General features: G+C 41.2%; 1 protein-coding gene across 9 annotated transcripts in view; it reads right to left on the minus strand.

Annotated features, from left to right (window-relative positions):
• Positions 1-25,393, minus strand: part of GRIA4 (glutamate ionotropic receptor AMPA type subunit 4) — a 213,909-nt gene extending 188,516 nt beyond the window's left edge. For 4 of the 9 annotated variants that reach the window (XR_011902624.1, XM_072326687.1, XM_072326691.1 and 1 more), the window contains exons 1-2: positions 24,831-25,309; positions 23,569-23,727 (exon numbers count right to left, since the gene is read on the minus strand). Coding sequence is in view for 8 of the 9 variants with exons in the window: in XM_072326687.1 (XP_072182788.1) it covers positions 23,569-23,727; positions 24,831-24,918 (247 nt within the window). In the remaining variant the exon portion in view is untranslated. Of the gene's footprint in view, positions 1-23,568; positions 23,728-24,830 lie in introns of all 9 variants that reach the window. The other 5 variants (XM_072326689.1, XM_072326690.1, XM_072326692.1 and 2 more) reach the window with 2 other exon arrangements.
• Between the last annotated feature and the right edge of the window lie 334 nt (positions 25,394-25,727).

Genomic DNA, 25,727 nt, shown 5'->3' on the forward strand with positions numbered 1-25,727 from the left:
TGCTATGTATTTTGAAATTACTTCAAGGAGTATGCCAATGGGTACTATGATATAAAAGTTGTACAGAATCACAGAATATCCCAAGTTGGAAGGTACCCACAAGGATCAAAGAATCATAGAATAACTCAGGTTGGAAAAGACCTTAAGATCGTGGAGTCCAATCACAACCTAAGCATACTATCCTAACTCTAATGACCCTCTGCTAAATCATGTCCCTGAGCACCACAACCAAAAGGTTTCTAAACACATCCAGGGATGGTGACTCAACCACCTCCCTGGGGATAAATGGGTTCATGGAGTGCAACCTATGGCTCCACAAAGGACCTTGCAAAATTCAAACCCAATATCTGAGAGTAATGTCCAAATGCTCCCTGAGCTCTGGTACTCGGGACTGTGCCCACTGCCCTGGGCAGGCTGTTCCATACCCTCCACCCTCTGGTGCAGACCTTTTCCTTTACTCCCAGCTTCTCCTCCCCTGGTGCAGCTCCATGCCTCCGTAATTTGAAACTTCTGAAGTAATATTTTTATGTTCCAATTCTGAAGATACAGGAGGAAAACTAAATACGTTATTTTTCATTCCTCTTGTGATTCTGAAAATAAAATTAACATCTGCCGTGAACGGAGATGAAATCTTTTCCTTTTAGCTTTTGAACAATGAAATAGAAATATATCTGAATGGAAAAAAATAAAATCTCCTTTTCAGTTTGAATCATTGTTGGAAGTATGGTGTTTTACACTGAATTTAAAGTCGATTTAAAACAAAAATATCAAATACTAAAACTGCAGGGTGGTATTTAAGTATACTTAAGTTGAATATGATCTCTAAGGAAGCAGGGAAAAAGAGAACAAGATGCTAAACACATCTGCATAGCTTAAACGGATTAATGAAATGACAAACATGAACAAATCTGTACAGTTAGCTAAAGAATATTTCAAAGAAAATATTTTTCCAAGTTTAATTGGTTTGCTTGATGCAGCTTTCCTCACACTCTGGAAAAGCCCCTGTCTCCTTGTGGTGGGTTCACCCTGATGGACAGAGTGACTTTGTCATTCCACCACTCAATACAACAGGAGGAAAAAATGGGATGCAGAAAGACTCGTGGGTTGAGATGAGGACAGGGTGATCACTCAGCAATTACTGCCACAAGAAAACAGACTCAGCATAAGGGAGATTAATGTAATTCATTGCTTACTGCCAATAGACAAGTGCAATGAGATCTAAAATAAAAGCAAATTCAAACTCAAACCACCTTCTCCTCAGCCACCCTTTCCTATCTCCTCCCTGTGGGCATTGCAGAGGAATGGGGTTTGTGGTCACTCTCTATTGCCCCTTTTCCAGGTGGCTTCCTCCCATGGAATACAGTCCTTCCTGAACTGACCCTGCTTGAGCTTCCCACAGGCCACTGCTCTCCCAGCACTGCTCCAACACGGCTCTGTCCCACAGGGCCCACCCTTCAGGTACCATTCCAACACAGCCCCATGGGTGGCAGCTCCCCCAGCCCTCCTGCCCCACCGCAGGCTCCTCTCCACAGGCTGCAGCTCTGGCCCGGGCTGCTCCTGCAGGGGTATCCATGGGCTGTCCCTCCTCCAGCCCTCATCCACTGTTGCACAGTGGGCTCCTCCATGGCTACACATGGAGCTGTGCTCTGTGTGATGCCCATGGGCTGCAAGGGGACAGCCTTCTCCTCTGTGGGCTTCTCCTGGGCCGCAGGGAACTGATGTTCCACTCCTGGAGTACCTCCTGCCCTCCTCCTGCTCTGACGTTGGGGGCTGCATAAAGGAATCAGGCAAAGCCATGGAAGACTGAAAAAGTGGTGGAATAAGATGGCACAGCGTGGACATAAACACAGGGTCTGGAAGTCTCTACACTCTGCCAGAAGTTGCACAGATCACTCAGGAATGATCACCCACACAGGCCATTTCTTCTCTAAGCATTCACCAGTAGAAACTGATGGAGACAAGATGATGGTTAGATGGACTTCATACCAGCTATCTCAACTGCTTGTACGCTGTGGTGCTCTGTATGCTGCCTTTGCACTTCCCTGCTTTATTTGTGGCATTGAATTCATCTACTTTTTGCTCGTTTGATATCTTGACTAAAGATATTACATTAACAACAGGTTAACCAACCATTTTGCACTTCCTTGTCTCACTTGTTCTTCTTCAGATGAAATTAACTTTAAAAAAAAAAACAACAAAAACAACATGCCATTTCCACCTCTTCCAATTTTGATTTTGTCTTGATGGTATTTTTCTCTAATTGGAACTACAGTTTAACTTGATCATAGACCCTGTTCCACAGGAACAGTCTTTGGATGGGGAGAATGCTTTTCATAATGAAACCTGAAGTACAGAGAACCATCACTTGCTAAAAGAAAAGATAAAAAGCACAGTGTACATGCAGATGAAGGCTAGCAAAATTACCCCCACGTAAAGCCATTTTCATTGGGAAAATAATTTAATTTAATCTGAGACAGAGGAGTCTAAAATGAAATGCCAGTGATGTTGTGTTTTGCTGTTGTGGCTTTTTTTTTTTTTTTTTTCCTCCTTAATATTTGATTCTGAGTAACCTACCCCCTGCAATGAGGCAGAATTTCAATGTGCCAAGACTGTAAGTGCAGTTCCGGTGATGAATAATTTGAATTACGTTCTGGGGTTGCAAGGCACCAGAACTCCTCTAAGATTTTTTGTTACTGAAAAGTAATAAAATAGAGAGGAAATTGGGCTGACACAATTCCGGAACTACAGAAATGCAGATTCTTTCAATAAGAGCAGCTGTCAGACCTGTGCTCTTATCAGTCTTTGACAGGTGCATTTAGGTTTACGGTGGTTATTGCTCTCAGACCTATTAACCTCTACAGAGCCCAGATTTTGCCTTCTACAGTTGAGACTCTTAGGACAAGTAAAGAGAAATCTCCTGAAAGCACATTAGTTTTCACATACCTAATCTTCCTGCCGCCTCCAAAACTCTCTTCACATAATAAAATATATATATATATATATATTTATGTTATCTACTAGGCATAATGAAGCAGACTACGCATACAAGGATGGCAAAAGATCTGTAGTGTCATGTATTTCCTCTATTAGTAGTTTCCTCTGCAGGCTACTTTGTTTTTGGAGCTCCAGAGAACCACAGTAGGGAATGATAGACTTGGAAAAATGTGAATTAAGGGGCAATTTCACTGCAAAAAGGAAGAAAAGATAGCAGCATGGGTTTTATTATTTTTTGACCTTCTAGCTTCCTGACCTTAAAAAGTGCAGTTTTCAGCTGCCAGCTGAGAAAATATCTTTTCCTTTACCATTGCTAGAATCAAAAGCTGAGAAGATGAAAAACAAATCTTGGTATTATTTTGCACCACTGGATGATATCCTTGAGTCATACTGTGGTATTGTCCATTGACTTCAGTGGGACTTTTACTGCAACTTTACTGTGGGTGGCAAAGAGCTCTACAGTTGCTGTGCCAACATTCAGAAATGGGGCACCAAGGCTTCTTCTCTCTAAAGTTATGAAGATGTAGGATTATACATTCTTAGTCAGGATTCAAAGCAGAGAATCTCGTAAAAAGATTTGAGAAAATCTTCTGGTATGCAGCCGAAGCCTCTAATTATTCCTAGTTTTGAAGCTAGCTTCCTAATTTTCACTTGATACGCATTTGTACTTCTTTCATGGTACCTCAGAGTACAGTACAGTTGCTTTGGCTGCTAGGGAGAAAAGCAGCTCAGTCAGAAGAAACTGAGGAAAACTCACTGTGGGCAATTACTTCACTGCCATTTTGGGAAGGGGCACAGCACCCATCTTTTTCATTATTTCCTTGAATAGACAGAATATTGTCACCACGCCATCCTGCCACGTGGTATTTTTGCAACAGCCAATAGTGCTAATAGTGCTGATACAACAGTTTGTGGGATGTAAAATAACCACCCCAGGCTCACAGTGAAAACTGACTACTCCAGCACCTTTATATATAAACTGTTTTGTAGGTCTGTGGTGAACCTGGTGGAACACCACATCCCACCCTGCTTCCTATGGTAGCTTGCATATGTACTTTATTACCTATTGAGGCAAATGGGCCGTTAGCTAAGTAGAACAGAGCTATTAATGGATTCTGTTAAAATATAATGCTTCATTAACAGAGCTCTCAAAGAAATCAACAACTTCAAAACTCCCATAATCAATCCAATTTAATCTGATATATGCTCTGTCAAATTGCATTTCAAAAGGCTTTTATAATACCAGAATTCAGTTATCTAGTCTCAGCATTAGCAATGTTAATTTTCTAATCAGAACGCAAAATCATTAATTATCCATGCCTTCCTTAAGTAAAAGAAGCTGCAGTTCTTAATCAGTTACCCAACAGATCCTTTGATGTTTATGAGCAGAAAGTGGATGTTCTCCTCTGGTTATACCTGTGAGGTATATCATTAGTGCTGGCACGTGCACTGAGCGCATAATTACCTCACAGAGCTTAAGCCTCTCCCATTTCACATCTCATGCCATCATTCATACCTTCATAAAGCCAACACTGACCACTAAGAGCAGCATCCTCCAAGTCTTCCCAGGAGGCCATGCTCAGGGATCAGTTCCTCCCATCATACAGCTGCCTCCAAAGACATTGGTTTGCCGTCATGACGAGTCTGTTTTTATGTTTGCAAAATACTGCATAAGGAGTCTGCAAATTCATGTGGATTGGCAGTATCCCTGAAGTAAGAACTGTAAAACTGGCACTGGTGAGGGGCCCACCTATTTCCAGCAGTGATCTGAAGTGTGTATTTCCCCTGAATACTCTCCCAGAATGCAATTACTTAGAGCTCATAGGACTTTATAAATCTGATGTGGCTTGGTGTCACAGATCTTTTTCCCAGGTGCACAGCTAACCTCTACTTCAACTTGTGCAAACTTTATGCATCGACAGTTTTATTCAGAAAAGAGTCCCACAGGTCCCCCATCCATGAGGTAAAATTACAGAATCACAGAATCACAGAATCACAGAATTGTAGGGGTTGGAAGGGACCTCAAGAGATCATCGAGTCCAACTCCCCTGCCAAAGCAGGTTCCCTACACCACGTCGCACAGGTAAGCATCCAGGTGGGTCTTGAATATCTCCAGAGAAGGAGACTCTACAACCCCCCTGGGCAGCCTGTTCCAGTGCTCCGTCACCCTCACTGTAAAGAAGTTCTTGCGCACATTCGTGAGAAACTTCCAATGCTGAAGTTTCAGCCCATTACCCCTAGTCCTGTCCCCACTACTGAAAAGAGGCCAGATTCTAGCTGCTTGTTTGTTTTGAACTTGATACACACAAGCATTTTTGCAGAAACATAGCAAAGATATAAAAAAATAAGATCGTGGAACTATTACACCTCTTTCCACCCTCTGGTAGAGAAAATTAGTAATTTATTTACATATTGTTTGTAAAAATCCAACATGTACATAATTTTTCCTTAGCACTCTTCCTTATTATTATTATACAAACTAGTACCACAAGACAGAGACCTTTCATGGATTTCTTAAAAGGTCATCTAATCCAGTTTATCCCCGCAAAGAAATACAGAGGTTGGCAGAGACATAATTAACCACACAGCAGAGCACCCATGGATATGAATGAGAAGGTTAACAAAGGCAATTTTTTATTTTTTTTTTTTCCATAAAGTCTTTTCAGGCGAGGATTAATGTGTGAGATGTTTACACTATGTATAAAACTAAAATTAAAAACAGAATAATAAAACAATGTCTCAGCATCTGTTCTTACCCTTTACAATAGGGGAATTATTTTTGCTGGGGATAAGTGTACTCCATGTTGCAGGAAATATCATCTTAAATGACGATAAACTGACAAGCAATTGTACACCATACACTAAAACTAAATGACAGCTTTAATGATACTGGTGAAAATGAAACATATTGCTAAGGCTATAAACTTATTCATGACAATGCTATAACACAAAAAGATGAAAATATGCATACATTTCTGTTTATTTGTACACTAGTAATAGATTGTCAAGTCGTAGTTTATTGGCTTTTTAAAAAACACCTATTTTTTTCTGTCAGAACACTTTCAGAGAATAAAGACATCCATAAAACATAACCACAGTTCGTTACACCAGTGTCTAGATACGTAAATGGCTCTAAAGTTGTGCTCCCTCTGACGAGAAGCTGATCACAGAATTTAGTTCCTTCCAGTCTTTCTGGCAACTGGTTCCTTGGCCTCAAGCAAAGATGTCACTTTTCTGTCCCCATTTGTAAAACATTTTTGCTTTAGCCTGAAGAACACTGAAATGCATTGAATGCTTTGTTCAGCTAAGCATTTAGAAGTATGCTTAACTTTAGACATACATGTAATTGCAATGTCTTTGAATTGAATTCCTTTTTGTGGAAAACAAACAAACAACAAAAAAAAACCCCAAACATTTAAACAAACAATACTGTCCATATCCTATTTTTAAAGCAGAATCACTAAATGAATCATTGAATGGCTTGGGTTGAAAGGGACCTTAAAGATCACCTCATCCCAACCCCCTGACACGGGTTGTTTGCCACCCACCAGCTAAGGTTGCCCAGGGCCCCATCCAACCTGGCCTTGGGCACCACCTGGAATGCAGCATCCACAGCTCTCTGGGCAGCTGTGCCAGGGCCTCACCACTCTGAGTAAAATGCACATTGGATGGATCATAAAGCAGTATCTCTTTTCACTTACATCTTAACTGTCTGTTGCATTAACATTTCATTGACATTTATTAAAACAACAGATTGTTGCTCATGAGAACGTCTAGAGAAAATGAAATTTCTATCTTTGATTAAAATGTTAAAAACTGACCACAGAGTTAATACTGTCATTTTGCCACTTATGCACCTAGGAGATGCTACTGAACATAAAGCACATAAGGCTGGGCAGCGAATCTTTCTGAAGCTTCCAGCTGTCTTAGAAGCTATAAAAGACAGGGGCTTCAGTTGATTCTTCTTATCTTACAAACTGAAATTGAATTGGAAGTCGATGGTTAAAGTTCTTTCACAAAATTATTGATTCCATAATTGGCCAAGCTTCCATATGGGCTCTAACAGAAACCTTTCTGGCTTTTTTCTGCAGACAAAATAAACAGGCTTTACAGACACTGGCAGAATCATGAGTCAAACTGAGCCCTTCTTTTCTGAGAAGTGAACAGCTACATCTCCCATTAGCCTTCCTGCTGCTACCACAGTGGGTGTCCTCAACACACCATTGCCAAAAGATAGGTCCCAAACATCCTGTTGGTAGAAAATAGCACCGATCACTACTGCTCTCTGTGGCAGTGGCCACGGGAAGTTCTCCTTGTGGCCATTCACACGTGAACTGCTTAGTGGCAGTAAGCTCCACCAGGGAGTCTTGTGGCCAAGCCTTTGTCCAGATGGTCCAAGACCACCATACTGAAGAGCACTGCAATTTTTATCCACCACTATGCTTGTACACAACTAGCATGTTCCTAATAGATAAACAGCATTTTCATTTCAAGTGCCCTAAGACACCTGCACAAGATCAAAATGATGTTATGCACAAAATGAGAATTCCAATTTACTGTCTTTCACTATATCTTTCACTTACATTTATCTTTCAAGGAACGTACATATATAGTGCACAGGTGCCATTTATTCACCTTTAGGTTAAAAGCATTTCCAGTTGCAATAATTATCTCTAATTACATAAAATTAGGTATTCATCATTTTCTTATAGCTGATTGCTCCCCTAAAGCCAGGCTGATGGTTAGGCAACAGTGCATTCTGCTATGTAGACACAAGCTATAGCTAAGTATGTGATAGGTTATGTATACATTACCTTTTCTCAGGCGCTACTTTTAATTTAGCCTGAAAAATAACTGTGATTATATGTTTATGAGGGAAAGACTGACTGAAAAGTTTACCAACTAAATATGGTTTTATGTCATTGAAACAATGACAGATCAACTATCTTGCACGAACTGATAAACATTGCCTGAAATATGTATCATGAAGTCAATAAAGCTTATGTATGTTCAAGAACAAGTAAAAAGGACATAGTTAAGAAATATTTTACTCAATATATGCGGAGTTTGAATGGGGACTACTGGAGAAATATTTACTACAGAATGTAGGGATGCTCCTTTCCACTTTGCATTCATCAGTTGACACTGCATTTAAATCTCACATTCAGAATTCACATTGCACTGCTGATGGATGTACATTTGCCCTATTTCTGGCTCCTCTTCCTGGAACAACTTTGAGAGTTCACACAAATAGCTGCTGCAAAGCAAAATGGAGGAAAGAAAAATTCTACACGTTCTGTGGAATATCTATTCTCTATGCAACAACTTCAGTTTTCTTACCCTGCCTTGTCTACTTGTCTACAAGTTAATTATTATTATAAATTATAAATTATAAATATATGTGATAATTACACCCTGGTATTTACAGTCCTCACCATGCAGTGCACATGTGATGCAAAGCTGTCACTCAATGTTAAAAGCAAGGTAAGCAGCTCTCTAAGTCTTCTGGCAGCATTTCAAGAAGTCTTGCTAGAAACATGTAGCAGACATTCTAAAGATGTGATCATAGCGTATTAACCCCAAAGACTGAAATAAAACCACCACATAATTTTAAGGCATTCAAACAAGCACTAGCTATTTGGCTTGTTAGAAGGCCTGAGAGTTTTGCAGTCCATTCTTATCACCTTGATTTTTATTACTGTGCTGTTAACAACAGTGCTTGCTGCAGCATGCCTGGAATTGGTAACTGGTGTCTATAAGCTATTACCTACGTCTGAGAATTCCTGATGCCCCTGCAAGGCCCTGTTGCTCATCCCCTTCCCAGCCAGGACAGCCACAGTCACCAGGCATCACTTCTTCCTGACTCCAAGCCCCTGGCAGCTTTGTGCACATGCATGCATTATAGGTGTCCTTGTTCTCTTTTGTTTCTTTGTTTGTTTCTTTGTTTTGTGTTTTGTTTTTTTGCCTTAGGCACAAATTAAAACAACAGCAGCTGACCAGCTGACTACTTCACCCTTTCCCCATATGAGAAAATCTGTTCAACTTTCATATAATTTCAATGAAAACATGAACCCAGCCTCAGGAAGGCTCTACTTTCCTTTTTTTCATATGGAAGAGTACAGAAGAAATCCAGCTTTCATTTCCCACTCCTGCCCAGGAAATACCATATCACCTTGCCCACTTCTGTTCCACATCTTCCTCCCCACCCCTGGTTACCAGAGCAACATCACACTTCCACCAGGTATCCATAGAAGCTTAGAAAACACCAGTGGAAGATATGACCAAAAGAAGTATTAATCCCTGATACCTATCATGACTGAGCAGTGCCATTGGCAAGTTCATTCTTGCTACACCACAGCAGTGGTTTGCTGAGACGTGGCTCCATTTGCCTCCAGCTCCTCTTTTCTCCAGTATACCCTCATTACTGCCTCAAAACCAAGAGACCTGCTCTGACCTCCCAGGGTGCAGAGCAAGGGGAACAGAGCAAGTCACTCAAAATCCCCTTCATCCTGCAGAATAGGGCAGAAGCAACTCATGAAATGCTTCTGTGTATCCCTGAAGAGCAGAAAACAATAATTAAATAGAAAAAGTTAAGCAGAGTCTCTAAAATGCAGTTAGTTGCATATGTTAGGTAGCTGCTCTGGGCTAAATTTCACTTTGGTTTTATGTCTCTGCAAATTGTGAAAATTTTCTGAAGTCTCTGAAATTTCTTTGGCTGCCACACAGCATGAGGGAAAGCAGAGCCCTCAGCCAGAGCTTTGCCCCAGGAATTTCCAGCTGCTCTTTTTTTTGTTGTTCTCACACGGGGTGCTCTGAATAAGCAAAAGGAAGAATACCATCACAGAGTTATTATTTCTGCCATAAATTTTAAAAACTACCTATATGAATAACTGTAAGTCAAAGTCCTTCAGGGACTGCCATAAATCCAAAAACTGTCTGGCTGATAGATTTAGTATTTGGATCACTGAATTAGCTGAAAGAAGTATAAAAATACATGTACAGAGGAGCAGCTGTTTGTTAGCCACACACATTTACACAGGCTTTTGGGCAACAGTTTCAACCAGAAGTGAACAATAACTCTGTCCAAGTAAATTAACTCCCATTAATGTTTCCTCTGTGCTATCAGATTTTCCATGCCGGGGTGTGCAATGCATCGACCTCCTTAAGCATCTTTCTGCAAAGTGTCTCCTGAGTGTTTGCAATTAAACAACATAAAGCCCAAATGGAGAGTTTAAAGGTGCTGAAGAGCCTTAGGTTCTACATTGGGTTAAAACTGGCTATGCTGGGAGCTACAAGCTTATACATATATATGATACATATTCTGTATTTTAGAAACTCTGAGCCATTCTGTGCTTTCTGGAAGTAAAACATCAAGCTACATCAGTTAACTGAGGTGACAAACATGTCTGATTCAGTCACTCATGTAACTGAGGCAGGAGACAGCCTACTGCATTGTCTTCTGGTGGGTTTCAGAAGCTCACATCTCTGGATCTCCTGAGACTGATAAGAAAAAGGGACAAGCTCCCACAAAAAGTTGGAGTTGTTCCTCATCCTTCAGTTAAACACAGAAAGCTATATGCTGCACCACCAAAAGAAACCCAGCCAGGGCCTGTCCAGCCTGACCTTGCCTCCAGAGATGGGTCTTTCACCACCTCTCTGGGCAACCTGTGCCAGCACCTCACCACCCTTATTGTAAAAAACTTCTTCTTTATATCCAGTCTATGCCTCCTTTCTTTTTGTTTGAAACCATTTCCCCTGGTCCTATCATTCTCCTCTTGTCCTGTCAAATGGGCACACATATCTCATGCAGGTGTGCTCCCTCTGAACTGAAGATGCTTTTTAATGTTCTCCTGCCCCACACAGGAAAAACCCTTCCCCATGCTGCTGAGTCATCTCATTCAAATTCTCCCCAATTATATATGCAGTCAATAGTTCACAGATGGGACTGAGAAAGTGGAGTCCCCACCTGACTGGACCACAGACAAGGAGGCAAGGAGTTGAGGCTTTGGAGACCAATTTCTCAAAGGGATGCTGCCGGTAGGGAATAGCCACACCTTTTCAAAGGAGCAACATTATGCTGGATCTCATTTTCCTCTCACAGACTCTATATGTGCAAGGATCCACAATTGTTATTATTATCCTATTACTGTAATTGCTCAAAGGATTTTCTACCAGTCTCTCATTTAACATAGTATGAGAAAAGCTGACAAAGGAAATGTGATTAAGGTGTGAAGCTCTGGTGCCTGCCAGCTCTACTGAAGTGCAAAAGATTCTGATCATAACCTGTAACAGAAAGAATGATGGGCTTCCTGGGGATTTCATCAAGAAATAAAAGCACGGGAGTCCTTCCACACCTGTCAGAAACTCAGAGAAGAATGGTGGAAAGCAATCCAATTCATCTGTATAAACTGCCTTTTGTGGTACAACTCTGCCACTCCCTCCTTCCATTCACTCCCTTAAAATATTAAAGCACTGGCCATGATGGAGTCTAACACAGGCTGAGGACAGCAAGACAGAGATGGAAGCTGGCACAATTTTTCTGAGGTTCTGTAAGGATGTAATTCTTCTTTTGTTCTCAACCAAGAAACTGATGCTCTCTGCTCTGTCCCTTCCCTCCCTTTCCCTGCAGCAGTTAAGCTGACAGCTATCTGCAATCAATACAGACCATGCCGAAGTTGCAGCGTTGCAGGGCAGAAGGGGAGTGGGGTGGTGGGATGCTGGATGCCTGCAGTTCCCTCCAGCTGTGTGCAGATGGAAGTTCTGTGCCCACCCACCACTGCCATCACAGTTGCTCCTGGCAGGAAGCTCCTGCTGCACTGTGGGGACTGGGGCACTACACAGGGGAACAGCAGATGCAGGAGTAGTTTTCTCTCTCTGAGCAGTATTTTCAGTCTTATGCTCTCCCACATCTGCTGACTCCTATTGTACTCTACTGGGCTTGCTGGGCAAGTTGTTACATCTCTCCCCATACTACATTTTCAGTTTAGCTTAACATCCATCCAGTTTCAAGTTCCTCAAAGCCATCTCAGCTTGTACCAGCTGCAATTCCCAGCTCACAAGCACCAGCAGAACATTCCTGCTCCATTTCTTAAAGCCATGAGCTATGCTGCACATCAGCCCTTCCTCTGCTCTGAGAAATCACCAGAAACCTTGTTCCCCAACATAGAACAATGCTATTTCACAAATGCATGGCACCCACTGCATCTTGAATCCATTTTCCCACTTCAGAAACTGAGAACAAACAGAAACTTCAGCTGCATGGCCTCACACAGTCTGATTCTCAGTCCCAGGCAGTATGCCACCCTGGGGTCCATGAGGGTCCTTGAAGCATGGGGACAAACCCATCCCTTCACATCATGGACTGACCAGACAAACTGCACCACCTGCATGCTGCCCACAAGCATTGCCTCAACTGCACCTGTTATTCAGAATCACCAAAGACAGATATGGGAGCACTTCTTGTATTTCTTTAATCAGGCTTTCGCTTCCTGCAAATTCTCTTCCCCATTAAATCTCATTTATCATCTTATTTGTGTTCAGGCTGCCATCTCCTCTGACACAAAAAAGAGATGAAACCAGGGACTTCTAAAGCCAAATTCATATGTTGGGTATCTGAAGCTAACAGCCTGAATCCTCCAGGTGAAAGCAGTAATAGATTTGCGTACTCTGTGGCTCGAAGAAAGTGAAGTCTGTGAAATACACACGACCATTAAGTTGTACTGGTTTCTAGACAAACCTTTGCATGCATATCATAGCAACTGGTGTACATTTGTTGGCAAAAACATGCTGAACCTATGTATCATTTTATTATTCTTTGTGCTTCAAGCCACACTTCAGCCTTGGGATTAGGAGATACTCTTTGTTAGGAGGGAGATAAAATACCCACATTTGTGTCCACTGGACAAGCATCCATTTTCAAGGGAGCATGAGAATGGCCCCAGTATTTCCCTAAGTGTCCTGCAGGGACATGGGTCTTGCTGTCAATATGTCCCACACTGCCCCTGTGCTCCAGCAGTACTGACTGCAGTCCTCTAAATCAGAGACCAACCACAAACCCAGTGAGAAACTTTTTATTTTAGTTGCCTACTCTGTGTGATTCCTGCACACCACACACAGATAAAGACAGTGATATGCAGTGTAAGCTGTGCTGATGGCATGACAGTTTACCCGTGTTTCTTCCAGGCTTTAATTCAGTACAGAATTTTTTATTTTTTATTTTTTTGGAGAAGTTGAGTACTCAGTTAGAAAAGAATTATGGATTTGACGAAGAAATTAATTGAGAATGGCTGATTAATATCTCATAACTCAGAGTGGGTGATCAAAATGGTCCCATTTAGACTTAAAACACAATAAAATGAATGCTATTACATGCCACCCACTCTTATTTTGGTGAGCTCCTTTGCTTTCTCTTCTTTGAGGCACTGATACTCACAGCCATCAGGCAACAGTTCATCCTCCAGACTGCTTTCACATCTTTTCTGTGTCATCTGTAAGGACTTGTAATGTGGATCACTTTCCATATGGCACCACTTCTGATCTGCCAGTCACTTTCATGAAGCATATGTAACCTCACAACAGATGCATATATATGTCCTCCCAATACACTCATGTCCTCTTATGCTCTTTATCTTGGACATTTGCTTGTGCCTCCACACACCACTTCCCATTCTTCCTATTTATCTACATAATCACAGAATCACAGAACTGTATGGGTTGGAAGGGACCTATGGAGATCATCGAGTCCAATCCCCCTGCCTAAGCAGGCTCCAGTGTAATAATAATAATACATAATAATGCATCACTTCAAGTTTTACCTTGTTGCTTTTACCACACAAGAGAAGCACAGAACAGAGATACTGAACAGAAAAAAATAAAAATGGTTTTGGAAAGAACACCCTGCAGAGCTCTGTGCTGGAGGCACTGCAACCAGTGGGATGCAGAGCAGTGTTACCTGGCTGTGCACACAACCACTGGAGCCAGCTCCCTCCCTGCCTGGGCTTCCTGCCTGGAGTAGAAGTGAGAGATTAGGAAAAACTCCTGAGTCAGGCAAGAGCACATGACTATTGATTTCCAAAGCAAATTATCCTCCCAGCTGCAGTGTTTTTGAAAAGTCCTTTCCTAAACACTCTTCTCAGTTTAAATGGGTGGAAATGACCGATCCCGGTAGAAGAAAACTTGGAGGAAATCACTAATAAAAGGCCCTACAGAACTCTGCTGAGACTGTGGCTCTCTAAGGCTTTGCTCCTTTCTCCCTATCAATGTAAAAGGCTTAAAAAAGAAGTGCTAAGTGTACTGATGTACAGATGTCCTCTTTTTATTTTTAATATTAGAGCTTTTCACTCCTGAATTTTACATGAATGTATCTGTGCTTGATAAACAGTTTTTCACTTGCACTTTATGTAGTTTTCCAGAGCTGACCACAGTGCTGTCCAGATCTGTAATCTCACATTAACTCATAGCGTGAAATACTTGTACATCAGGAACACTGAAGCAGAACAGGAATCTTTTGAGGACTGGTAATAATATGCATTTTGTACTCTCTTTGCTCTAGAAGAATTGTCTCACACTCCCCTGCCTCTACCTTGAATATGTATTACATGAATCTTTTTATCCGCTAAGGAAACAGGTCTGACCCTGACACCAAAAAAAAGGCCACATGAAATGTTTAACCAAAGGAAATGAAGTGTAACACAAGGCTGTGAAATAAATTAACAAGAACAGAATACATTGTGCCGTAATTCCTAATTATTTTGTATAGCATTTTTAATATTAACACATACATTGCCTTTTACAGCAAAGTGCCAAAATTCAAATTCAAAAGATTTCTAGACAGAGTAGAGGTCTCAATTCTTTTCATCAGTTAATTTGCAGTACCTGGGAGCTTTTCAAAAACACCTGTTTGATGGATATTCATTGGGAAACTGAACTGTAAGAACAGGTGACATTCACATAAAAATGAAGTTCAAATTTTATGAGCTTAAGAGACTACTATGCAAACACACCATAAAATCAAGTGGAAGATGTACATGCAGAAATGACACAGAATCTAACACGAAGAAGGACTGCAAGTGAGAAACTGACAGATTCTTATGAATAGTAAAATATGATGTAATTTAGTATGAATCTTCATAATGTGTTAAAGCCTTTCCCTATCAAGAATGTAATGAACACTGCATCTGCTTTTTGCTTCCCTTTTGATCTACTTGTATTTACAGAAAAAAACACCTGCAGTGGACAACAGCTCACATTGTCTATGACTTGAGAATACCAAAAGGTACTGCACAAGACTGTGTTTTTAAGGAGCAATGGCTGCATGTAAGTACAACACTGAAATAGCCTGTGGAACACACAAAAACTGCCCAAATTTTTTAAATAGGCAACTGCACAGCAGAGGTCCAATTTCTAAACATATATGTATATTTAGAAAAAAATGAGTGAAGAAAAAAACTTAATACTTAAAACAAAAAACTGAGAAATGAGAGAAAAGTATGAGAACCCATTCATCTTGCAAACAAGCTGACCCTACTATCCCTTCCTTATGAAGTGTTCCAGCCTGCAGTCCCAGTGCAGGTAAGGCCCCTACTTAACTCAGCAACAGCTCTGCCTGGGGAAAGAACTGCGGGACAAGGCCCAGTATTTGAGCAGGATTTTGCTCATGTCAGTGTAGCTGGCCAACACCCAGAAAGAACAGCAGCTTGTGAACACAGGTCTTTCCCCTTGATTCCTACAGAAAGCCTATCCATAATCTGAAGAATGCTGTGAAGAAAATGGGCTGTCTCTTCACATTGCATAGCCAATATAAATATGGTGTGTATGTCACTCCCCGACCATAAGGAACCAGAGATCCAACAAATGGCTGTACTCATTCAAACAAGTCAGGCAGGGTCATGGGAAGGAAAAGAGGGAAGAAACAAGATCCTCACAAAGAACTAACACTACTGAAACAAGGCACCTGACCCATACTTTATCACGCAGATAAGGACAGATTTTCTTAAGTGCTTAGTAATAAGCAGTTCCCACCAGGAAGACAGGTGCTGCTGGGAAATACTAGAACAAGGTCTGCATAGCAAAACATGAGGCAACCTCTCTTTTTGAACTTGGGTGTCTGAAACAATACATTTTAGATATATAGAATTGTTGAGAGTCCATATTAACACTATTAAAACCTAGCAAGATCTTTAAAAGAAATAAATAGAATATGTAAGAACCATTATAACTGTGGAATACTTTGTCTACTTGGACTTTGTGTCCCATCACATAACTCAGATATAAGTATATCCACCAAAGTTGCAGGAGTCCCTGCCCAAGCCAATGTAAAGGATTTTGTGCTGTGCTAGTCCAAAATCATTGCCTCAAGCCAACTGTACAGATAAATGGAACTCCAAACAGGAGACCAATTTTTCCTTTTACAGTTATCCAAATGCATGAATTTCTTCATGTTTGCACTAGCACAAATGTCACCCCTTTTAAATCAGTCGCATATTAAGAAGTAAGACCCATATGATAAGATTATTTTGCCCAACATATTTAAATTGAAATGACCGCACCTGCTCACAACCTGACTTTGCACAATTCATAGTAGGATGTAAAATGGTTAAGAAATCAAAGCAGACAGCTTCCTCTCTTGTGATCAAGCAAGTCTCAAAACAGTCAAGATCTAAAAATGAAATGCATGAGCTATTTTGACTAGCATACAAACTTAGATTGCAATGATAAAGCTGAAGTTAATCCATTTAATTTACTTTTGTAAAGGTGCTTTGTCTTAGATAAAAAACACCGCACTGCACTTTGTTGGCTTCTGCAGGAGGAATGAAGTAGCACAATCTTTGTCATTAATACCATGAAAGGAAGATCAAATTAGTTCTGTAGCCTCTAATAAAGCTTTTGAGTTTAAAGTTTTAGCCAGTCCAGTAGAATGCTAAGACAAAAAGCCTTATTTCATGCCAGAGAAATGCATGTTCTGAATTTTCACCGAAGAAATTTGACTATATTTCAACAAAGGCCCATCATTTATTTTCCAAACAATCACCTTGAAAATTAAATCCAGACTCTGATGTATTAGAGCTATTGATGGTTGGTTTTCTCTCTGCCATACAGCTATTGTGCAAGGACCACATTTAGAGCTGGGAAACTCTTTGAATGCAGATCTTCTCCCAGTTACGCATGCACAAAATCCTTCATACAGTAAATAACATATAAGTACACATACACTCTCTGATTCCATCAGCAAGTTCAAAAAACAGAATTCTAAGATAAATTGTTTTCAAGAATTGTGGTTTACTTTGAGACAAACTCCATATAGTAAGGAAAAGCACTTCAAATGTTGTGGGCTGTTTTGTTGTTGTTGCTTGTAATCAATCCTATTTCAGAACAATAAGATTTAATCCAGTTCCATTTTTGTAGTCAACTATCACACTGATTTTGCAGTTCCATCCTGAGGGCATGGTATGCCTTCATGGTAACTTTCAAAACTCTGAACTCCATCCTTGGGAATGCTGTACTACTCTTAACAGCAAAAGAGCAGTTTGGGGATTGTTCAGCCCAGAGAACAGGCACATATGGATTTCATCAGTGTCTGTAAATACCAGAAGGCAGGATACAAAGAGGATGGAGCCAGGCTTTGCTCAGTGGTGCCCAGTGCCAGAACAGGAGGCAGTAGGCACAAACTGGCACACAGGAGGTTCTCTCTGAACACCAGGAGCACTGCTGTGCTGTGCAGGTGACGAAGCATTGGCACAGGTTGCCAAGAGGCTGTGGAGTCTCCTCACTGGGGACCTTCCAAAGGCACCTGGATGTGACCCTGGGCATCCTGCTCTAGGTGTCCTTGCTAGAGCAGGGCTTGGGCCAGAGGGACACAGAGGTCTCTTCCCAGCTCAGCTATCCTGTGATGCTCTGATTCTGTGAAAATACCTTTAAACTCTTTCAAAACTCACTTTCTAAATAAGGACTATCACAGCTTAAATGGCACTGATTATTAAGCTAAAGGTACACACTTATTGCTAAAATGAGTTGTAATTATTAAAGTAAAATTAATTACCAAATGTAATGAAAATCTTATCAAATCAAAGCTAAAACTGCTTTAAGTGAAATGACACAGTCATGATATAAATGCAACACTACATCTGAGCCAATTTCCTCCTCTTCCTGAATGCCTGCCTCAGCAGATAGCACCGCCTTTGCACTCTCAACCAACAACCCAAGGCCAGAGATGGACTCATGGAGGGAGGCTCCTGTCTGCCCTTGGGGATGACTCCAGACTTGGTGGAGCTTGACCAGAAACTGCATTCTGGTGAGGCGGAGTCAGATCCCGAGTGTCAGGTCCCCAGCTCGCCTTAGTCTGGTGGACATTAAAGTCAAAGACTTCCAACTAATTGTTGGAAAGAGAGTGAAGTTATTCCAAGACACATTTACAAAAAAAAAAAAAAAAAAAAAAAAAATAGAATCCAGTAGGCTTTTTTTTAGTTTCCCAATCCATGCAGCAAACTCTGTTGTTCAATACTATCTACTGGGATTAAAATCTGGGGGAAGAGATAAAAATTTGGTGAGATGTGATTTGTGTGTAAGATAAAGAGTGTTTGATCTGCCCCAAGTTACGTGCATTGGGAATGTGTTCATCTTCATCATATGAAGCTGAATTGACTCAAAGGGAAAAGCTGTAGTTTTAATATGAGCCACTGATAAAACTCTTGAACCAAGACCTCTTCCTCTCCATTTAGCCTAATCATGTACAAGAACTGCAAGACTGGTTATACATGAAAGATTTTTGAAACAAATATTTCAACTGAATACATGTGTGTGTATTCCAGAATGACTTCTCCAGGAAAGAAAAAAAATCAGAACGTGGTTCTGCACACTTGCTTTCATAAACCAAGTGATTGGTGGTCTTTATTACTAGTGATTTCACAGTCTGTGGAATAAAATATTGCAGAAAATATCACAGTGCACTGTGCTGTGAAGAGTGCACATAGTTTTGACTGCCATATTTCTGTTCATGCATGGAGGAACAACTTCAGCTTCTTTGCAAGACAAAGAAGATATGGTAACCTTGGCAGCAAGGTGCTCTGCTAAGCTTTACATTCCACAATGAAGCTTCCAGTGTTGTGTTCTCACGTAGTGTGATCTGAACTGAAACCAAGGTAGCTATACATGTTTTACAATTAAGTGTCACAGTGTAGTGTGCTTTTAATGATGAAACTTAGCCATAAAAATGAGAGGTCTTGGAGTCAAAGGCTTAAGAAAAACAAGATAACTCTGAAAAACCATGTGATCAGATGTGGAATAGGTGTGATCTCTTCTTGTACGCTTAGAGATTATATATGGGAAAAAAAAAAAAAGAAAAAAGAAAAAAGAAAATAGAAAAAAGAAAATAGAAAAAAGAAGAAAAAAATAAGAAGAAAAAAAAAAAAAAAGAAAAAGAACAAAGTTTGGCTCAGGATGCACCGTTTGTGACCTGGAGTGCAAAGAATACAAGTAACCAGAATGCCTCACCCACAATGGGCAGAGAAAACATTTCTTCTTTCATTTCTCCTTCAAGGCCTTTTGAAGTCAACACCTATGCACTCTATACCATGATGGATGGTGAGATAAATGCAGTGATTACTGATTTGTTAAAACAGGAAAAAATGAGAGAGACAAATCTGCATGAGGGGAGGTTCAGATTGAATAATAAGGTAAATTTATTTATGATAAAGGGGATTAAACACTGAAACAGGCTTCCTAGAGAGGTGGTTGATGCTTCATTCCTTTCATTGTTCAAGAAGCATTTGGGGAATGCCTTCAATAACATTCTTTAAGTTATGGTTAGCCCTGAAGAGGTCATCGCAGTTGGATGCGATGATCTTGGAAGGTCCCTTCCAGTCAAACTATTCTAAATTGCAATCCTGGCCTGCATCAGCAATTTCAATACAAAAATTCCCAACCACAAGACAAGAGTTGGAAGGTAGATGGTTCTTTGTGACATTGTACAAATTCCTCTTAAAATGATTCAAGCAGGTATAACGTTGATGACTTCGCTGAAAATTACTAACGCATTATAGATTCTGCATGAAGTGGAGAAAATTTTCAGCATTCAGCTAAAGAATAAATGTCTAAAACGCTCTCCAATAACCAACGCAATGTTCGTACCTCTGACATCTATCTGAATTTGGATTTCCAATCATGAGCAAAATCTCCCACTTATAATGTGCAAACCAATGTATGTCAATGCTTCATATGTTTCAGCTTTGGTGTATTGTGCTCTGATGAGTAAGAACCTTGTACTTTTCATGTTTTGCAATAATTTCAGCTCTCTCTGTCAGTAAGAGAGATTCTCTGAATAATGTATGCAGTGCAAAAACGAACAGGGTTTAAATAAAACACGCAAGTGGGAAGGGGAAAGGAGAGGAAAGATTATCTCCACACTGATACAGATCAGATCCATTTTGCAAAAGTGTCTTTGTGCTTAAGCAACCTGTTCCTTATACATTCACACTTAATTGTGCCTAGGCCTTTTTAAAGAAAACAGAAATGTGCACGACAATCATTAGAAGACTGATATTAAATGGAATATACAAAATCATTCCAGTTCAAAAGGCACTCCTAAATGTACACTTGGCTATATGTTTATATTTAATGAAAAAATACCCCACAGTTTTCCAATACTGCAGTGGGTTACCCACCAACACACCCTCCATAATCCTTTGAAATAGCCTGTTTAGGGTCCCTAACACACCCAATGAGCCAGGCCTTGAACCTTCACAAGTAATCTCCATGCACATGGAAACAGATCTAGAGGTAAGTGGTCATGTCTTAGATCTTCATGCTTGAACTCACATGAATATTCAGTTCAGCCCAGAAGCTCTAATGCTTTTATACCTTGTATCTGGAGACGTGTATACAGAGGAATTTTTCTACACAAATAATGAGGTCCAAAGCTGCTGTTTAATAGTGGTTCAGAAAGGAGTTATCATTTTATATTGCCATGAAATCATTTAATTCTGAGCTGATGGTGGGGGTTCTTTAATTAGATTAGAAAACCTCACACATCTGTGCTTTAGAAGCCTCTGTCAAGCCAGGAAATTCAATCACATGGAAGTCAGTGTCCTCCAGCTATCAGACAATTGATTTTTGCAGGATTCTGCTCATATTTAGCTTAAGGGACATGTGATATGTTCATTCACTTGTCAGTCACTTTGCCCGTGTTTCATTAGTAGAACATTTGTTATTTAAAATATATTCTTCAGTACTATATGAAAAATGAGAAAGAGATTATTAGAACAAGACTGCAAAATGTAAAGTAAACATGAAGTTCGACTAAAAATACATGTTGGTTTAAGTGGGAAGTGCAGACCTGAAGAGGACTGCAGGGTTATGTCTATTTAATACAGTTACAGAATGATAGTAGTATACATCTATATAAACATATACATTTATTGTCTTTCTTTCTCTGCCTACCCCTATACTGTACAGATTTATGATCTCTGAGTAATTAAACTCTTCAGGAAAAAAAGTGGGTTCACTTTAATGAAAAAAAAGAACAAGGTTATGAATCATGATTTCTATAGACTGTAGCAAATACAAGGGGGCAGGTTTTCCTCAGTTAAAATACTGCAAGCTGAAATAACCTGAGATGGTTGGAACAAGACAGAAGAATATGCTGTGGACCTTTGAAATCAGGGAAAGTTGGACAGACCCTTGTTTGAATCTAAGGCATTGAAGTCTGACATGCAAAAGTGGTTCAACTTTAGATAATCTTAAATGTATGCAAATCAGAACTAATTCACTAGCACTCCAAAGGAAATTCTCTGCAATACCCTTAATCCAAAAAGTAACAATTGCCTCCGAAATCATTTGGCAGAAGTATTAGGGTAGGCAGAATCTGAGATAATTGCCTTTATCTAAAACTACTGATTTCAGCATGCAATATTTTTAGTCCCTTCCTCCTTCACTAAAAACGAAAGTTTAAAAAAAGCTCCTGTGTCATTTGTCTTCATGGAATATGTAACCAGCGCCTGCAAAGTTGACATGCACTGTAATGTTTTCTCAATGAACTACACCTGCATAGATCTGATGCCTCCCAGTTTCAAAAGCCCTTCTGAAATGCTTTCTTCTCATGGAATTTGATATTGATTTTCATGCTAAACACAACCAATACATTCCCTAATATAGAATTCACACTTAATGGGACATCAGTCTTTCCTGCCTGAAATGAATGGAGCCATTTTGGCAGTTCAGAAGCTTTTCCTGTTAAATAAGGTGGCAAGGTCATCTGAAACTTATAGTACTGAAGACTCATATAAATGAATTTAATGCTCATTCAATAAATTATATATGAGAACTGCACTGTGCATGGCATGTTTACATATTAAGTAGTTCCACAGACATGGCTGTGAGAAGCTGGGGAAAAACACAGGACATATTTTAAAGGCACAGTGGACAGGAAGACCTCCAGCTCATTTCTATTTTAAACTCAATAAGCAGTGCTACTCAGGGCATCTACATCCAGAGGCAATTTGCTCCTGAATGAAAAGGAGTTCAAAATCTTAAAGGCCACAAAGGAAAACCTATAGAACCAAATTCTGAAACATGAACGTGATGTTCCTACAGCCCCCAGCTTTGCCACACTATATCCCACTGTCTTATGTAATAAAATAAATTCCTCCTTATCAGCCTGACATACGTGAAGTTAAATAGAAATGATGCTCTGCTGCTCTCCAAGACCAAGCACTATTCAGCATGTGTTTCAGCCACTGCTAAAGACCCCGAGGTGATCAAAATGTAGGAAATTCACTTAATTACAATCTGTTAAAAAGCAATAATAATAAAAAAGATTAACTGTTACTGTATTTGGTAAGGGCACTTCATTTTCTGTTTCCCTCTCATGGCGTATGTGCGCCTGTATGTGTGCGTGTGTGTAGAAAATATATAGTAGGAAGAGAGTATTTGTTCCAGTTGAGGTGGTCTGTGAAATCAAGTAGATCAGATACTAACTTGACTTGGCACCAATGTATGGATGCATAGAGACATATCCACAGGATGTATGCATTACGAGATGATAAGAGACATTTACAACCTAGAATATAAGAGCAGGGCTGCCTCAAGTGACATCACCAGATCAACTGCAGCGTCAACCGACTCAGATATATAATCCTGCACACCGCCGCTTCCCTATCTCCTTCCCAAGCATTAGCAAAGCATTCATGAGCATACACATTATTGTATATTTCCAAATGCATGCAAGGCACGTCATACCCGAACGCAAACAAGAGCAACAGTGGGGCTTATGGACAGATCGAGACATTCATAATTTTTCTTTACAACAACAAAATTCATCTCCATAGAAACCAGAAAGCGAGAAACTACAGGAATAACACTGAAGTAAATGTCACATCAGGTTAGTGAGCACAAGGCAGGAGAGGGAACTGTGCTCCAGTTAGGACTAACAAGGACTGCTGTCCCCCCTGCTCTTCTGCTATGGTATCTACACCAAAAACGGACTTTCTGCTGTATTTCCAAAGCATGATAGCAACACGATTTCCTGTTATTTTCATTGCAATTTACCCGTAAACCGGTCAGATCAATGGCACATTTACTTACAGGCATTTGTTACAGCGAAGCTGTTAGCTGTTTCAATGTTGTCTACATGAGGAACCAAATTAAAAGGTGCTTCAGAGGCATTGGGGCTGGTGTTATGAAGAAAAATTGCTAATCGAAAAGCGGTATATTCCTGATCTGTGTTCCTGATGAAGAGACCACCTACAATAAATAAATAAATAAATAAATAAAAATAAAATAAAATGAAAGCAAAATGCAGAGGAAGCAGAGTGAATTACTGGCAAGCTACTGTCTTCTAACACCAAGCAACTGTCTCTCCTAAAGCTGCACAGTAAGGGAAGTCCGAAGACTTTAATGGGCAAGGAACTAATCGCATTCATAATCACAAGCTCTGCCTTTAAATCACTGTCCTCAATCGATATTCACCTCCCCGACGCTTCATGCTTCTTTCCCGACTTCTCAGTTTCCAGCCTTTCGCATGTAAATACCCCGATTTGCCATGATTACAGTGACCTCTGCAAGTGTTTAGCCTCCATCTCTCTGCGACTGAACACACCGCTAAATCAGCTACTCAGCAGCCTCTCACATGAAGTGGCGGGCTGATTAAGGGGAACGATGCTTTCCGGATTAAAAAATAAATAAATACCCACTCTGTGTCGGATAATCCGCACTAAACAGGAATATAATGAACTTTGCTCTTCCACAGCCATGTGCAGGCAGGGAGCCGCTCAGCTCTGTCAGCAGCATCTCTACAAGTCCACGGGCAATGATGCAGCGATGGAGCTGAGCTGGAAGGAATTCAGGTAGCTGCGTCCCATCTGAAACGCGCCCGGACGGAGGGAAGCGGGAGGCGATGGGAAAAGGGTGAGGAGGGGGCACAGAGCTATGCAGAGAGGCTTTCAAAATCACAAACTTTCCAAGTACGGGAAAGAAAAGCAGGGTTGCCTTTCAGCCCCATGCCTACGCTACCGCAACCTCAGCGCAAAGAAATGGGAAGCTGGAGGGGGCCGGAGCAGCTCAGGGGCATCTCCCTAAACGCCCTCCCCTCCTGCCGACCCTGTGCACCCCGGGGCTAGAATGAGTTGGGCAGAAGATGAGCATCCTTCCTTCGGCACGCGCACATACACACACACACACACACGTACGCACACAAACACAAATGCACGCGGGCTGTCAACGAAGGCAGGGAAATGGGATGGTGGTGGAGGAGAAAGCTGCAAGCTGCCTTCAGAGCCGCCTTCCCAACTCACTTCGCAAAGGCTCGAACCCCTGGGCACCCGCACACAGCCCAATGCAGCGCTTACCTATTTGCACGCTGCTAGGAAAAGCTCCCATTGCTAGTCCCCAAAAGCCAGAAAACAACAAGACAAGCTGTCTGCAAATTATCCTCATCTTCTCTTTTGCCTCTCTCTCGCCTTCTCCCGCTCGCTCGCTAGATGCTGCTCAGAGAGGCATTGAGGACGAGGCGGCTACAAACAAAATCAAGAACTGAAAAATAAAAAATAAAAAAATAAAAAAGAGGGAAAAGGGGGAGAAAAAGAGCGCTTTTCTCCTTGCTTTTTCCTTTTCTTTTTTCTTTTTTCTTTTTTTTTTTTTTTTTCTTTTCAATTTTTATTTTGCTGTTGCTTTAGGATTTGCTGCCTATTCTCTGCCGCTCTGCCTCTCTTCCCGCAGCCGCCGCAGTTTCAGCAAGCCATCCCGCCGCGCCGGGCTTTTCCCGCAGTCTCCATCGCCGGGGAGCGGTTTGTGTCCGGCTGCGAGCGATGCACATGCAGAAGATGGTGGTGAGTTTGGCGGCGGGGGGGAGCGGCTGGCGGCGGCGCGGCGAGGGCGGACATGCGCCGTGCTCCCCAGCCCCCCCCCCCCCTTCAACCCCCGCCGCCGCCGCCGCCTCCCGCACCGCCGCGGGCGGACAGCAGCCGCGCACGTTCCGCGCCCTCCCGCGCCCCTCCGCGGAGCCGCCTCATGGAGCCACTGCGCTTTGGGGGCGCGCCCCGCGGCAGCGCGGATCAGACCCCGCTGATTTTAATGTTTTCTTTTTCCTTTTTTTTTTTTTTTTTTTCTTTTCTTTTTTCTTTTTTCCCCCCGTTTTCTATTTTCCTAATTATTTTATTTTATCATTCTTTATTTTGTTTTCCTTTCCGCATATCCGGAACTTTGCACCGCGGGGACAGAGCAGAGGGACCAAGAACAAGGGATGC

The sequence above is a fragment of the Excalfactoria chinensis genome, chromosome 1 (assembly GCF_039878825.1).
Source record: "Excalfactoria chinensis isolate bCotChi1 chromosome 1, bCotChi1.hap2, whole genome shotgun sequence".
NCBI lineage: Eukaryota > Metazoa > Chordata > Aves > Galliformes > Phasianidae > Excalfactoria > Excalfactoria chinensis.